The sequence below is a fragment of the Scardinius erythrophthalmus genome (assembly GCF_964197995.2).
Source record: "Scardinius erythrophthalmus genome assembly, chromosome: 25".
Lineage (NCBI taxonomy): Eukaryota > Metazoa > Chordata > Actinopteri > Cypriniformes > Leuciscidae > Scardinius > Scardinius erythrophthalmus.
Window position 1 is genome coordinate 20,651,771 of NC_138245.1, and position 15,251 is coordinate 20,667,021.

At 36.7% G+C, this 15,251-nt stretch overlaps 1 protein-coding gene across 1 annotated transcript in view; it reads right to left on the reverse strand.

Moving 5' to 3' along the window:
* Nucleotides 1–14,091, reverse strand: part of dvl1b (dishevelled segment polarity protein 1b) — a 39,059-nt gene extending 24,968 nt beyond the window's left edge. Inside the window, exon 1 of the mRNA XM_081357737.1 lies at nucleotides 13,549–14,091. Coding sequence (XP_081213863.1) covers nucleotides 13,549–13,841 — 293 coding nt within the window. The 5' untranslated portion in view covers nucleotides 13,842–14,091. The remainder of the gene's footprint in view (nucleotides 1–13,548) is intronic.
* Between the last annotated feature and the right edge of the window lie 1,160 nt (nucleotides 14,092–15,251).

The following is a 15,251-nucleotide window of genomic DNA, read 5'->3' on the forward strand; positions in this document are numbered from 1 at the left end:
TTCACGTTAGTTCAGAACAATTCACAAATTTATCATTAAAACTTACTTACTTACTTGTTAACTAGTTTCACTGATTCTTTGAAATTAACCTACTCAAACTATTAACTCACAAATCAGATCAAAATCACAATCTATATTGCAATGTTTTATTCTAAACAAGTAAAATACTTCACCAAGAAAAATTAAGAAAGAAAAAAAAAAGAAAAAAACTAACTGCTATTTATTAAATATTTAACGTGTTTTCAGTTTAGGATCTTTAAATCTAAGAAGCATTAGGCAAACAACTTTTTAATTGTACAACTTTGAAATTACTGCACTATTGTCCATTGGCAATAACAGAATAGTTTTTTCTTTGTTTCTATTAGCAACCATTTTAATGTAGCCTACTAATACCAACCACCACTATGAAAATGCAAAACAATAAATCAAAATTGAGAAACTACATAAACTTTCCTGTAGGGCTGCACGATTTGGGGAAAATGTCATATTGCGATAATTGAGGTCAATATTGCGATTACGATTGCGATATGCGATATAATAAACAAATGGTTTCATGAGTCAACTTGCTTGCTTCTCAAGGAAAATAAATGCACACACAGATTAGTGATAATCAGCCTAAAGAAAAAAGTTCTTTAGTCAAGAGCAGTGAGTGTTTTTCTCTGTTCCCTTTGTTCTTTGATTAACTTTAGCGACAGATTTTTTATTTTATTTTTGCATTTTAACAAGAACAAAACATAATTTACATACAAGAGTACATATAACCATACATGTCAGGGGTAAAGAAAAATAATAATAAAAAAAAATAGAAAAATAAAAAAGTAAATAAACAATAAACTTTAGTGACAGATATAATTAGTGGCTACTGTGTACTGTCCCTTTAAGACCAGCCGCTATCAGAGACGCGGATCTCACACGCGCCTCATTCTTTCACGAGTCATCACAACTCTTCATGTTCATCATAAGACTACTCTTATGTTATGAAGACACTCGACAAAAAGACATTTTGGCATAATTGTGTGTGTTATTGTTCGTTCAAGCTCGAAAGAGAACTGTATTCTGCCATGCTGTTTTGTGCGCACGCACGATATTAGCGCGAGTCTTTCTGTCTGTCACAGTCAGGACATTCACAGGCAGCGCATTCATTATGGCATACATGTGTGTTGTTCGTTCTACCGCGAAAGATAACTTGATACTGGCGCGCTTGTGTGTATGTGTGTGTGTGTATGTCTGTCAGGAGGACATTCACAGGCAGCTCGTTCTTTTATGTCTTATCGCGCATGAATGGTTTAAAAGCATTTGCATTAATAAGTGCGTTAACAGCGCTAATTTGTTTATTTAATATAAAATCGCAGCATTTTGCGTCATATAATCGCGTAGGTTTGACATCGCGATTGCGATACGATTAATCGTGCAGCACTACTTTCCTGTATAGTGAGCAAGTTTTCGGTCTCCTTTTGTCTCTAAGTCTTGAAACAGAGAAACTCCAATCTCTCCTCACAGAGTCTGGCCTCCCACGTCCCGTTTGCCACACTGAGGGCACCACAGCGACGAGCAACTGGACACTGTAGGTTTCCACCATTTACCCAGTTCTTATACTGTACATCATCCCCATACACCCAGATCCAACTACCCATTAGAAAGTTCAGGCCAAGCCATACATAATCACTCTGGACATCTTGAACCTTGTTCTCAGCGGTGTGCTGTTCCATAGCTGATGTGAGACTGGCCAAGTCTACATATCTGTCTCTACAGTGTGTCAAGGCCTCAATCCAGGATTTGGGTTCTGACACCAGGATCATAGAGCGCACTTTGGCCATACAAAAGAAAGGGAGTGGTCTTATGCACAACTCATCGAACAACTCACCATCTTTTAAAGCTCCACAAGCTTGTTGGGCTGATGACATGGTTCTATTCATGAAATCTAGATTATCCGGTTGCATGCTGTTCCAATACTGGATTGTTAATAGTCCATTAGCACAATACCAAGGTTTATTATACAACCCAATCCAAAAGTAAAGATTATCCACGAAAGAGCTGTCTATGCCATGGATATACACCACCAGTGAAGTCAATTCTGCTTCGGTTTTCACCATGACTAGGCTCATGCTCAACAGGTTGCAATGAGTCTGAGCTTCTTTCCAGGATTTATTTTCATTGACCAGCCTGAATTCGAGGATACTGTTTACTTTTCTGAAGCAGACAAAGGGGTGTTCCTCAAAGCAAACGCGGTCATGCCAGAATCCTCTCCAATCAATTACTGCACAAAAAAAAAAGTTTAACCACCGGGAGTATATGACAGGCTTGTTGTCTCCAATCCATCTCCAGGTCTCTTTCAAAGGAGTATCTTCTTTAACTGTAGCTAGACCAATCCAAGCCAAACTATCATTTAGCATAGCACTTGTTAAGTTGTTGTCCAAATCATTACGTATAATCGCAAGACCAGCGTGATCCGTTTCACACTGTTGTTTTGCCTCCAGCCAAGTTTTTTTTTCTTTGACTAAGTCCCAGACTCCAGAATCCTTCTTACACACAAAGAATAGTTTAGTGTCACATGTTGTGTTATAAAACCAATGTCCAGCCTTGCTCATTACGGCACACTCTCCATACCAGTTGAAATAATTGGATTTGGTCTCATCCACCCAGTACCAAGCTGCGGAAAACCTATAAATTCCCATCCAAGAGAGCTTGCTGACAGAACCGCTGAGATTCTTCAGCTCGTTCTTATCAGAGGCTATAAACAGTTGCCCAGAATTATTTAGGCAATAGTTCTTTGCATTATACCAGGTCATCTTCTTCTCCACATGGATGATTTCCTTCACTGATCCTGGAACGGAACTATCGGCAGACGTATGGAGTGCCAGTAGAAGGAAGTTAAGAAGCCCAAACATCTCCATGGTGAGACAGACAGCAACTGTTACAAGAACATGTCATGTTAAACTAGACTTGAGATTCATTTCCATAACGTCATAGTGAGTATTTGAATAGGATGCTTTGAGCTACTATGTAAAGATGAAATGGTTAACTTTCCTCCTAATCCATATTGAAATGAGGAAACCAATCCAAAACATTCAGTCTTATGGTAACCTAACCTTATTTACAAGGATTAAAAACACAGATAAAACACTAAAAGACTATTTAATTGTCTGGTTTTATAATTAATGTTTAGTTAAACTCTTCCATACTGTGCTATGAAGACAGGGCACAGTTAATTGAATTATGACAAATGTTTTTTTATTTTTTACTGTAGAACAGGAATGAGTATCTGACAGAAGGAAGAGTGTTTGTCTGAGAATAATTGTGCATGTATTTAAATGAAAAGGTTCAGTGAGGATGCTGGTGCGATGTCGGATCAGTTAATCTGTACTTTGAATTGGAAATCATCCTCATCTCACGAGAAAGCCTTGTGACAATTGATACAGACTACACACGACATTTGTCAAAATATACAGTCTTCCTTCATTTTCTGTCATTTAATTTGTCTCAACTATGCTCAGATTCTCATTATATAATCTATGAATAGCTAACCACACTAATAAAATCCTCAAAATTTAAAGAATGTTGGATACTTGTCGAATGTGAAATGTCACTGGCCCCTTTTTTCACTTTTTATTCAGGGTCTCAAACCAAAAGCAATATTTGACGTGCTACTGCTCATACTTCGAAACATTTAAGGGCTTTTCACAATTTAAATAGTTAAGCCTGGGTCAATGGAATCCTGGGGCAATCATATTTCATGTTTCACACTGCTCATACTTTACCTGGGGTTATCAATTACAACTATAGGTATATGACATTTCACATTGTACCTTGTACATTCATAAACTTTGGATTGATGTTCTTATGTGAAAATTTGCAGTGTCAACAGTCATGATTGGATAAATTCTAAATTACAAGTATGAAACGTACCTCTACCCAGGGTTTGGAATGATGATAACCCAGGATTAGGTGTTGTGTGAAAAGCCCTTTATTTTCATTTCAGATGACACCACTGGTACTTTTAGTCCAGTTTCCTGAAGATCTGCCCAACAAGAAGCATGTGCTTGGACAGTACATTGCTGCAGTGCACCAACAGAAGTGGTACAGTATTGGCAGCATTGAGAAGATTTTTTATTTTTTTTAAAAATGAATGGGAATATCGTGAACTCACGTCAGAGGCCCATACAGAAGAAAATTAATAGTTGAATAAAGTCGTTATTTTAGGGGGTTTTTTGCGCACAAAAATGATTCCCGTCTCTTGATAAACTTAAGGTTAAGCCACTATAGTCACTTGGACTATTTTAACAATGTTTTTACTAACTTTTCTGGGCCGGCAGATGAAATTACCTAGCAGCCTATGAAGGAGTGAGCCAGCTCTCAGATTTCATCAAAAATATCTTAATTTGTGTTCCGAAGATGAACGAAAGTCTTACGGGGTTGGAACAACATGAGGGTGAGTATACAGAATTTTCATTTTCGGGTGAACTAACCCTTTAAGGCCCACTCATGTCTTAATTTAAACCCTGTCCGAGAAACCGCACACCATAATGTATTATTTGTTAAACCACAGTGAACAAGCCTAAGGGAAAAAAAAAGTTTAGTTGAGCTAAATAAATTAAAATACATCAAATGAATGATATCATTACTGTCATATATTACTGCTGATTTTACATTCCATAAAAAAAAAAAATAAAAAATAAAAATCTAGACAAGCATTCAAACAACTTAAATTTAGGCCTAACTATAATCCACAAAGCTATTTTAATGGTTTAAGAAGACATGAATTACACATGTGAGTCTTTACCAGTTCAAGTATGTGACAGAAGAAAGTGTGTTTGTCTGGAAAAAGTGTGAATGTATTTAAATGAAAAGGTTCAGTGAGGATGTTGGTTCACTGTTTAGATGATCTGTACTTTGCAATTGAAATTCTTTTTATCTCACAAGAAAGCAAGTAAGAATCAACAGATAGCCTATAGGAGGAGTATTTTAACATCAATGAGAAATGTAGTATGTGATCTGAACTAATCCGAACTAATGTGTTCATTGGTCTAGTTCTTTGATTTAGACTTAGTAGCCTTAGATTTAGACTTATAATTATTTTATTTTTTTTTATTTAGTAAAAGCATACATTTCACAAATAGATTAAGCATACACATGAAAGAACAAACCAACTGAGAGATGAAAATGATAAATTTATTATGGCAAATTTGTAAAAATACAAAATAGTCAGGGTTCCCACACTTGTTGACCTTGACCGTTCACAAAGACCCGCCCCCTTTAGTTACTGTTGCTATGTCCGACAAGCCACTGACAACACGCTGACAGACAGGACAGACCAGGCTACTTTTGATATGAAACAAAGTCTCAACTTTCAAATTTGGTTATTTTTTAACGAAACAATAAATACCGTTTTGTGGCTCAGTTAGTAGATTAAGTTAGTAGAGCACCCAGTTCCAAGCTGTGAAAAACCTATAAATTCCCATCCAAGAGAGCTGGCTGACAGAACCGCTGAGATTCTTCAGCTCGTTCTGATCAGAGGCTACAAACAGTTGCCCAGAATTATTTAGGCAAATTTGGTCATTTTTTAACGAAACAATAAATACCGTTTTGTGGCTCTTTAATGTGTCTGACAGATCGCTGTAGAGCCTCAGTTAAAGCTGCTCGTGAACCGATCTTCCTTCTAGTTCATTTATAGCATCAAATAAACATAAATGAACTTAAGAAGGTATGTATGTTGTTTTAACCGCGGAAAGACGTCAGTCACTCCGTTTTTCAATTTCAAATCCTCCAACGTTAATCTACTAACTCTCCTGACTGCTTTGTCGGACAAAAATGCCAGATTTGGCGGATTATGATTGGTCAGATCGTCTGTCAATCAAACTCCCTGCGAAGGGTCAATTCAAAACAATTCACAAATTTATCATTAAAACTTACTTACTTGTTAACTAGTTTCACTGATTCTTTGAAATTAACCTACTCAAACTATTCACTCACAAATCAGATCAAAATCACAATCTATATTGAAATGTTTCATTCTAAACAAGTAAAATACTTTACCAAAAATTAAAATAGATTACTAAAAATTAATAAAGAAAAAAAAACTAACTGCTATTTATTAAATATTTAACGTGTTTTCAGTTTAGGATCTTTAAAGCTAAGAAGCATTAGGCAAACCACTTTTGATTTGTACTACTTTGAAATTACTGCACTATTGTCCATTGGCAATAACAGAATAGTTTATTCTTCGTTTCTATTAGCAACCATTTTAACGTACTAATACCAACCACCACTATGAAAATGCAAAACAATAAATCAAAATTGAGAAACTACATAAACTCTCCTGTAAGTGAGCAAGTTTTCGGTCTCCTTCTGTCTCTAAGTCTTGAAACAGAGAAACTCCAATCTCTCCTCACAGAGTCTGGCCTCCCACGTCCCGTTTGCCACACTGAGGGCACCACAGCGACGAGCAACTGGACACTGTAGGTTTCCACCATTTACCCAGTTCTTATACTGTACATCATCCCCATACACCCAGATCCAGCTACCCATTAGAAAGTTCAGGCCAATCCATACATAATCACTCTGGACATCTTGAACCTTGTTCTCAGCGGTGTGCTGTTCCATAGCTGATGTGAGACTGGCCAAGTCTACATATCTGTCTCTACAGTGTGTCAAGGCCTCAATCCAGGATTTGGGTTCTGACACCAGGATCATAGAGCGCACTTTGGCCATACAAAAGAAAGGGAGTGATTTTATGCACAACTCATCGAACAACTCACCATCTTTTAAAGCTCCACAAGCTTGTAGGCCTGGTGGCATGGTTCTATTCATGAAATCTAGATTATCCGGTTGCATGCTGTTCCAATACTGGATTGTTAATAGTCCATTAGCACAATACCAAGGTTTATTATACAACCCAATCCAAAAGTAAAGATTATCCACGAAAGAGCTGTCTATGCCATGGATATACACCACCAGTGAAGTCAATTCTGCTTCGGTTTTCACCATGACTAGGCTCATGCTCAACAGGTTGCAATGAGTCTGAGCTTCTTTCCAGGATTTATTTTCATTGACCAGCCTGAATTCGAGGATACTGTTAACTTTTCTGAAGCAGACAAAGGGGTGTTCCTCAAAGCAAACGCGGTCATGCCAGAATCCTCTCCAATCAATTACTGCACAAAAAAAAATGTTTAACCACCGGGAGAATATGACAGGCTTGTTGTCTCCAATCCATCTCCAGGTCTCTTTCAAAGGAGTATCTTCTTTAACTGTAGCTAGACCAATCCAAGCCAAACTATCATTTAGCATAGCACTTATTAAGTTGTTGTCCAAATCATTACGTATAATCGCAAGACCAGCGTGATCCGTTTCACACTGTTGTTTTGCCTCCAACCAAGTTTTTTTTTCTTTGACTAAGTCCCAGACTCCAGAATCCTTCTTACACACAAAGAATAGTTTAGTGTCACATGTTGTGTTATAAAACCAATGTCCAGCCTTGCTCATTACGGCACATTCTCCATACCAGTTGAAATAATTGGATTTGGTCTCATCCACCCAGTACCAAGCTGCGGAAAACCTATAAATTCCCATCCAAGAGAGCTGGCTGACAGAACCGCTGAGATTCTTCAGCTCGTTCTTATCAGAGGCTATAAACAGTTGCCCAGAATTATTTAGGCAATAGTTCTTTGCATTATACCAGGTCATCTTCTTCTCCACATGGATGATTTCCTTCACTGATCCTGGAACGGAACTATCGGCAGACGTATGGAGTGCCAGTAGAAGGAAGTTAAGAAGCCCAAACATCTCCATGGTGAGACAGACAGCAACTGTTACAAGAACATGTCATGTTAAACTAGACTTGAGATTCATTTCCATAACGTCATAGTGAGAATTTGCAAGGATTTGCAAGGATTAAAAACACATATAAAACACTAAAAGACTATTTAAGTGTCTGGTTTTATAATTAATGTTTAGTTAAACTCTTCCATACTGTGCTATGAAGACAGGGCACAATTAATTGAATTATGACAAATGTTTTTTATTTTTTACTGAAGAACAGGAATGAGTATCTGACAGAAGGAAGAGTGTTTGTCTGAGAATAATTGTGCATGTATTTAAATGAAAAGGTTCAGTGAGGATGCTGGTGCGATGTCGGTTCAGCTAATCTGTACTTTGCAATGGAAATCATCCTCATCTCACGAGAAAGCCTTGTGACAATTGATACAGACTACACACGACATTTGTCAAAATATACAGTCTTCCTTCATTTTCTGTCATTTAATTTGTCTCAACTATGCTCAGATTCTCATTATATAATCTATGAATAGCTAACCACACTAATAAAATCCTCAAAATTTAAAGAATGTTGGATACTTGTCGAATGTGAAATGTCACTGGCCCCTCTATCACATTTCACTTTTTATTCAGGGTCTCAAACCAAAATTTGACGTGCTACTGCTCATACTTCGAAACATTTAAGGGCTTTTCACAATTTAAACAGTTAAGCCTGGGTCAATGGAATCCTGGGGCAATCATATTTCATGTTTCACACTGCTCATACTTTACCTAGGGTTATCAATTACAACTATAGGTTATGTGACATTTCACATTGTACCTTGTACATTCATAAACTTTGGATTGATGTTCTAATTTGAAAATTTGTCATGATTGGATAAATTCTAAATTACAAGTATGAAACGTACCTCTACCCAGGGTTTGGAATGATGATAACCCAGGATTAAGTGTATTAAGTGAAAAGCCCTTTATTTTCATTTCAGCTGACACCACTGGTACTTTTAGTCCAGTTTCCTGAAGATCTGCCCAACAAGAAGCATGTGCTTGGACAGTACATTGCTGCAGTGCACCAACAGAAGTGGTACAGTATATTGGCAGCATTGAGGAGCGGAATAATAGGGCAGGATGTTCTAAGGCATTTTTATGTTCATTCAACCACCAATGGTAGACAGTATTACTCTAAAGAAGAAGACATTCAAAGGATAAATTGACACCCAGAGCTTTGTAGATGTACATTTCTAAAATGCAAAAGTAAAATAAAGGTATTGCACCATCTAAAAAGCCATGTTTTCCTTATTCTTCATAACAATGTATATTTTGACTCTCAAAAATCAAGATTGACATTATTGCTTTTATATGAATAATAAGGGTACATTTCTTTTTTCAACATTATTTGTTATTCAGATAGTCCTCTTTAAATACAATACGTCAGATGTATGCAAACTGACCCACATTTGGTTTTCGACCATTGAAAGTCTATCAAATTCAACAATTTGCACAAGGAGCCACAATGACATTCCCATTTCACTGGAACTATATGGCCTTAAAAAGAAGATACCAAAAGAAAAGTTTAAGAACCTAAAAAGATATTGAGATATATAATGTGTATTTGACAGAACGAAGAGTATTGCGTGTACTGTATTTAAATGAAAAGATTAAGTGAGGATGTTGGTGCCAGCAATGGAAATTCTCATCATGAAAAAGGAGAAAGGTTTTGTGATGCAAAGATGCCCAAACTTAAGTAAGACAAGAACTGATGTAACTAGTCTTAAAATTCATTTGCATGATGTCCTAGTGAGTGTTTCAATAGGAAAGTTTATTTAACTTTGTTGAATTTCAATGTTCAAATATGGAGCCAATCAAAAACATTAAAGGCATAGTTAAAAAATGAAATATGATGATGATGATTAAAAACTTTATTTACTTTAAGTGACTTGTTATATTTTTTAAAAGATCAAGTCAGATGTTTAAGAAAGATTTAACAGGCCTGAGTTCCATTATAAAATAAAATGCAAAATATTTATGCAATTTTAAACTCAAACTCACGGTTCGGATCATATTACGTTTTTTTTTAAATAATTTTTCAGACACCAAAAACATTTTTTTTTTTAACTTGGCTTTCAATTTATTTCTTAAAGCACACTTTAAGTACTTCAATACCACAGCAAAGCCGAACTTAAGTTCAAACATTATTAAGACAAGTGAACAGTCACATAAGAACAAAAACACAAATTACAGGCATTTAAATACAAAAAAAAAATCAAAGTTACAAATAAAGTAAGGTCTAATTAGTATTCAGGTACAGAAATGTAATGAATGTAAAATAACACTATAGTTTTCCGTATAAACTAAATATAGATTAATCTTGGTTAAAGCTGTGTTTTGTTCTTTGATTAACATGAATGACACAGACAGCTGCATGTAGGCTATTTATAGGCAGCTGTCACTTTAAGACCAAATGCACAGATCCAATATAATGATAGACATCCGATTTCTTTCTCAACTGTGTATGTTCACTTAAAACACTAAAACGACTTTACAAAGAATACTTGCAGACATGGGTATTTGATATAGTTTTGTGTGTATGTGTCCTTTCAAGAGCAAGGAGACATGAAAGAGGAATCAATTCGGAGTTCGCACGCTATCTGAAACGAGGCTGAAACGAGGCTGAAACTGTGTGGGTGCGCACAAATAACAGCACACAAGTACCAAATTGAGTTCTCTTTCGCCTCTTCTTGCTTGTAAATGGTTTAAAGGGGTCATATAATGGTACATGCACTTTTACAAGTTGATTGTACTGAAATGTGTGTTGGCAGTGCCTGTACACAACCATCATAAAATGATAAAAATCCATCCAGTGTTTTTTTTTTTTATCTTCTTATATGTTTTCCCCTCTCTCAAATCAAGCCGTTCGACCGTGTGACGTCACACGGTCGGACGCCCCTCCCACGATTGTTGAGTGACAGCAGCGTTTCAACACAGACCCGCCCTCGCTCGTGAGCGAGCTGTCAATCATCATAGTCCACGCGTCATTGTTGATACGCTGGAGCACTGTCTATGAGCAGAATGGCGTCTAAGCGATTGTGGTGTTCTGTTCTTGGGTGTAATAACGAACACAGCAGTCATGCTGATGTTCCTAAATCCTAACCGCTGAAGACGCAGTGGCTGAGTTTGTTTTCGAAGGGAATATTCCCCACGATCAACGTCAATGCTTTCATGTTTGCGCAAATCATTTCACACACCAGACTGCTTTACAAACGAGGGTCAGTAACGTTATAAAGCTGGTTTTGCTAAGAAGCTGCTCCTGAAAAAAGGATCGGTACCAACTATTCATGTTCCTGCTGCACCTCCAGAAGAAGAAGTGAGTGTAACGTTTTATTGACCTTTATATTAATCTTTGCAAATCGCTTGCTGCACGCTTCACGATGAATGCGGCTAAGGTTTACACTCAGGGTACATTACGGCATGTTTTCTATGTATGACGTTCTCAATATAATTCAGAATCCGCACGTTTATAATGAACAACGCGTTATGGTTATTGTGTTATTGTGTTACCAACGGTGTACGCAGAACAGAGGGGCGGGGTGAGCAAAGCTCATTATCATTTAAAGATGCATGCACTTAAACGACGTGCTGAAAACAGAGCTGATTTTGACCAGGTAAAATGAGTGTTTTCTTACAATACTAATGAGAATTTTTCATTAAAGTATATTACAAACTTTTAATTTAGGCCCTAAAGAATCATATTAGCTTGTACAAAAATGTCATTATATGACCCCTTTAAAATCGCTTGAATGTGTAAATTGGCAAGACAAAACATGCAATTGATAAACTTTCACTCTATGATGGTTAAGTTAATCTGTGAATCACATGCCTGCACCATCTAGAGTTTCATGACAGAACTTTGTATTAATACCATGAAAGATTTTGATTTTGCCAATTTAAGATTTTGCCAATTGGTAAAAGCAATCAGCATTACATCATCATGCCTGATTAATGGTTTCAAAAAGAAAACAATAATTAACCCGAGTCTGGTGTAAACTCTGCAAGTGGAGACATAATGGGTAATAATCAACCACTTTTAAAGCAGTTTGTAAGCTAATGACCTTCTGTTAGCTAATGAGGATCTAATGGTGCATTCTGCTATAAACAGCCTGAGGCAACAGTCCTTGCAATGTATCTTTATCAGGATCTGAGTATACTGGTTTGAAGTTACATTAAAAACAAATACATTTTTGAGTGCACATAAATGAGGTGCTAGCAGCTACTGTAAAAGACTGGGACTGATAAAAGGCATCAAACTATGCCTAAGGGGATGCACAGTCTTCACAAATATGTACTTCAGGGGATTTTGCCCTGTCCTACTTCAGTGGTCTTGACCTTCTCGACGGTAGCAAAAGGAACTGGATGAAATATTTGAATGCTACTGATATACAATCTGATTTCTGACTTGTGATGCAGCCTGAATCATAATCACACCGTGTTCGTTCGTTCGTTCGTTGGCCAGAGAAGAACTGATTGAGCCTAGTTTCTCCCAAGGTTTTTTTCTCCAATCTGTCACCTGATGGAGTTTGGGTTCCTTGCCACTGTTGCATAGAATGCTTAGTTGGGTACACTTAATATTTAACAATATGATTTAACAGCACTGATACTATTGGATAAGAAGTGAACTGTGCTGGACGATGACATCACTGTTTACCGCAGAACTGCTTTATAGATGAAATGATGATCTTTTCAACAGAACTGAATCAACACTGAACTGACTTCAGCTGAACAATGACACTATTTTCTTTTAGAGCTGCTGCTCTGCCAAAAGAAACTCTGTTTGTATCATTGAATCAATTCCCACTGTAAAGCTGCTTTCAAACAATCTGTATTGTATAAAGCTCTAAATAAATAAAGTTGACTTGACTGTATAAAATAATTTACTCATAATGTTGACAATCTAATAAATTGATATTTCATTAATCACAGTAAAAATATAACCATTATAAACACATTTTTTATGAATGAAATCTTCGTAGGCTATTCAGTAGTGCCCGCGTTTTATACACAACATCTTGGTCATGAGGTCAAACATTTCGTTGTCAGAATTAGGCTATCTCTTTTCACTGACCATTTGTTGAAAATGAAAAAAAAAAAGAAGAAGAAAAAACCTACTTATGCACTATTTTGTATCCTATTTGTGGAAAGTACCCGCTGTTCATAGAGGATGACAATCACATCAGGCAGCTCTGGCAAGACTCGAGAGGATAATGTTACTCATGGTCTGCTGGTCTTAGCTGGTTTAAGATGGTCTCCAAGTCTGACCAGCTGGAAAATCACTCTGAAACCAGCCAACAGGCCAGCCCTGGCCAAGCTGAGAGACTAGCAATCCAGCTTGTGATGTGTTTTTTCAAGCAAGATTTCATAAGCTGACAGAAAATAAGTCAGAATCATGACATTGTTTGCCTGTTATTGACAAGTGTCCGTTATTGCTAGTTGTGTTTTGCCTCCTCTTGCTAAGGTCAAACTTCGGCTACCATGCAAACAAACCAGTTCAAAATGCAAATGCAAGAAGCAAAGAGATGTATGTTGTGCTATAGCATATTTAACAGCTAAGAGCATGACTGTATTCTGATGCTGATCCCACAAAGGAGGAGATGATACAGCCATCACTATGACAGGCAGGTGCCAATGATGACAAATCATCTCTGCCACGATGACAGCTTCAGTCGCATCGGGGACTGAATACAATGAATGAATGAATACAATGACAATTCCCATCATCTCACTTACCCAAAATCTTGATCCATAGATTTAAAGAAGAATTTGTAGCTGTTAACCGGTCGGTTGCTGAGGACATTTTTGAAATCTGCCAAAGTTACCTTCTCTGGAGCCACTGACAGTTTCACCAAATAAGGAGTTTCCTCCTCATCTATATGGTAAATGATTTTAGTCTCCGCCATGAGAATATGGTGGGAACAATTGCCGAAGAACGGCGCGTGTTCCTGATGCTGCCTTTCCAGACGTGCGGCGACAATAAATAAAATGTCTATAATAATGGATGCTAAATTAATACAATCACGCATTTAGCGCGATTGAAGCTGTGAAGTAAGCGACTTTGTAACGCTAAGGATAAGTACACTGCCATTATGGAGGCCTGATGGATATCTATTGCAGCTCACTATGCGGAGGTTTTGCTGCTTGTGTTACTGAAACAGGAAGGAAAGGTTCACATCCTTGAGAGAATCAGCCTGGAATATCCGAGCCGTTCTCCTGCGCACTGCCGCCATCGCGTGGTAGACGGAAGCAATGCACTCTCAGTCTGGATTCATCAACAAACAGGTAAACAGGTCTCATCATCACGCTCGCTTGTTGGAGAAAGTGTTAACAGCTCTGCTAACCTAGGTAGTTATTTTTATTGTTGGCATTTTATTCAGTTTTAATATCCGAATGTTTGTGAGAATAATAATAAAAAAATATCCCTTATAGATATCAATCTACATATGCGATGGACATTTGCTCATCTTTGATCGCTCCTTTGAAGGTATCTTGAGTAAAACAGCTTTATATTTAACGAAGCACATACAAAAGACCTGAACCGGAAACATTAAAATGAAACGTTTAAATAAAAAATAAAAAATTAGGTCATACTGCAGAGTATCAGTCTGTGAATTATTGCCCCAATTATCTGTTGGAGGATTGGAGCTTTCCAATGTCAAATGTAAAAACAAATATAGGCTATATATATTTATTAGGAAAATCAGCTGTCATCCCAAAGCTTTTTTCAAATGGAAATTATCCTTCTTTTTCTACTATTAATATATTGACTGGCATTAATAAGTTTCCGTTACCTAACAAGTGGAAAGAGCTTTACTTTAAAGTTCTACATAATTAGCCTAGCCTACTATCCCTGTAACTCTCTTCTTTCTAAGTGTAAGTTAGACATCTCTTCACAGTGCGCATTCTGCAACTGTAATCTTGAAACAATACCACATTTGTTTTTTGAATGTGATTATGCTGAGGAGTTCTGGAAAAAAAGTAGCCTGGCTTATTTTCTCTGCTTATTACTTTTTACTTTTGAGATTATGAATGTGCTGTTTTTGATTTGGGACTCCGGGTCAATTGAGATGGATGACAGATTAAAACTGATAACTTTATGTGGTGAGTTTCATCTCCATAAATGTAAAGTAACTGATTCTAAGCCCAATTTTAGAATTTTTTCTGTGTTGATTTAAAGTTATTTTGTAATTTGATGCAAATGTAATAAAATACAAAGTATAATGTTATAAATACAAAAATGAAAATATATAAAAAAAATACTTTTAAAAAATATTTCCTTTGTGTCAATCTCTCCTATAGAAAATTTGATTTAATTCAATTGTTTCATTTAATTCATTTACCCCAGCTTTTATGTTTATAATATTTATCTTTAAAAAAAACTATGTTAGACATTTTGCGTTCATGCATGGCAAGAGTCAAATCTGTTCTGATGGCTG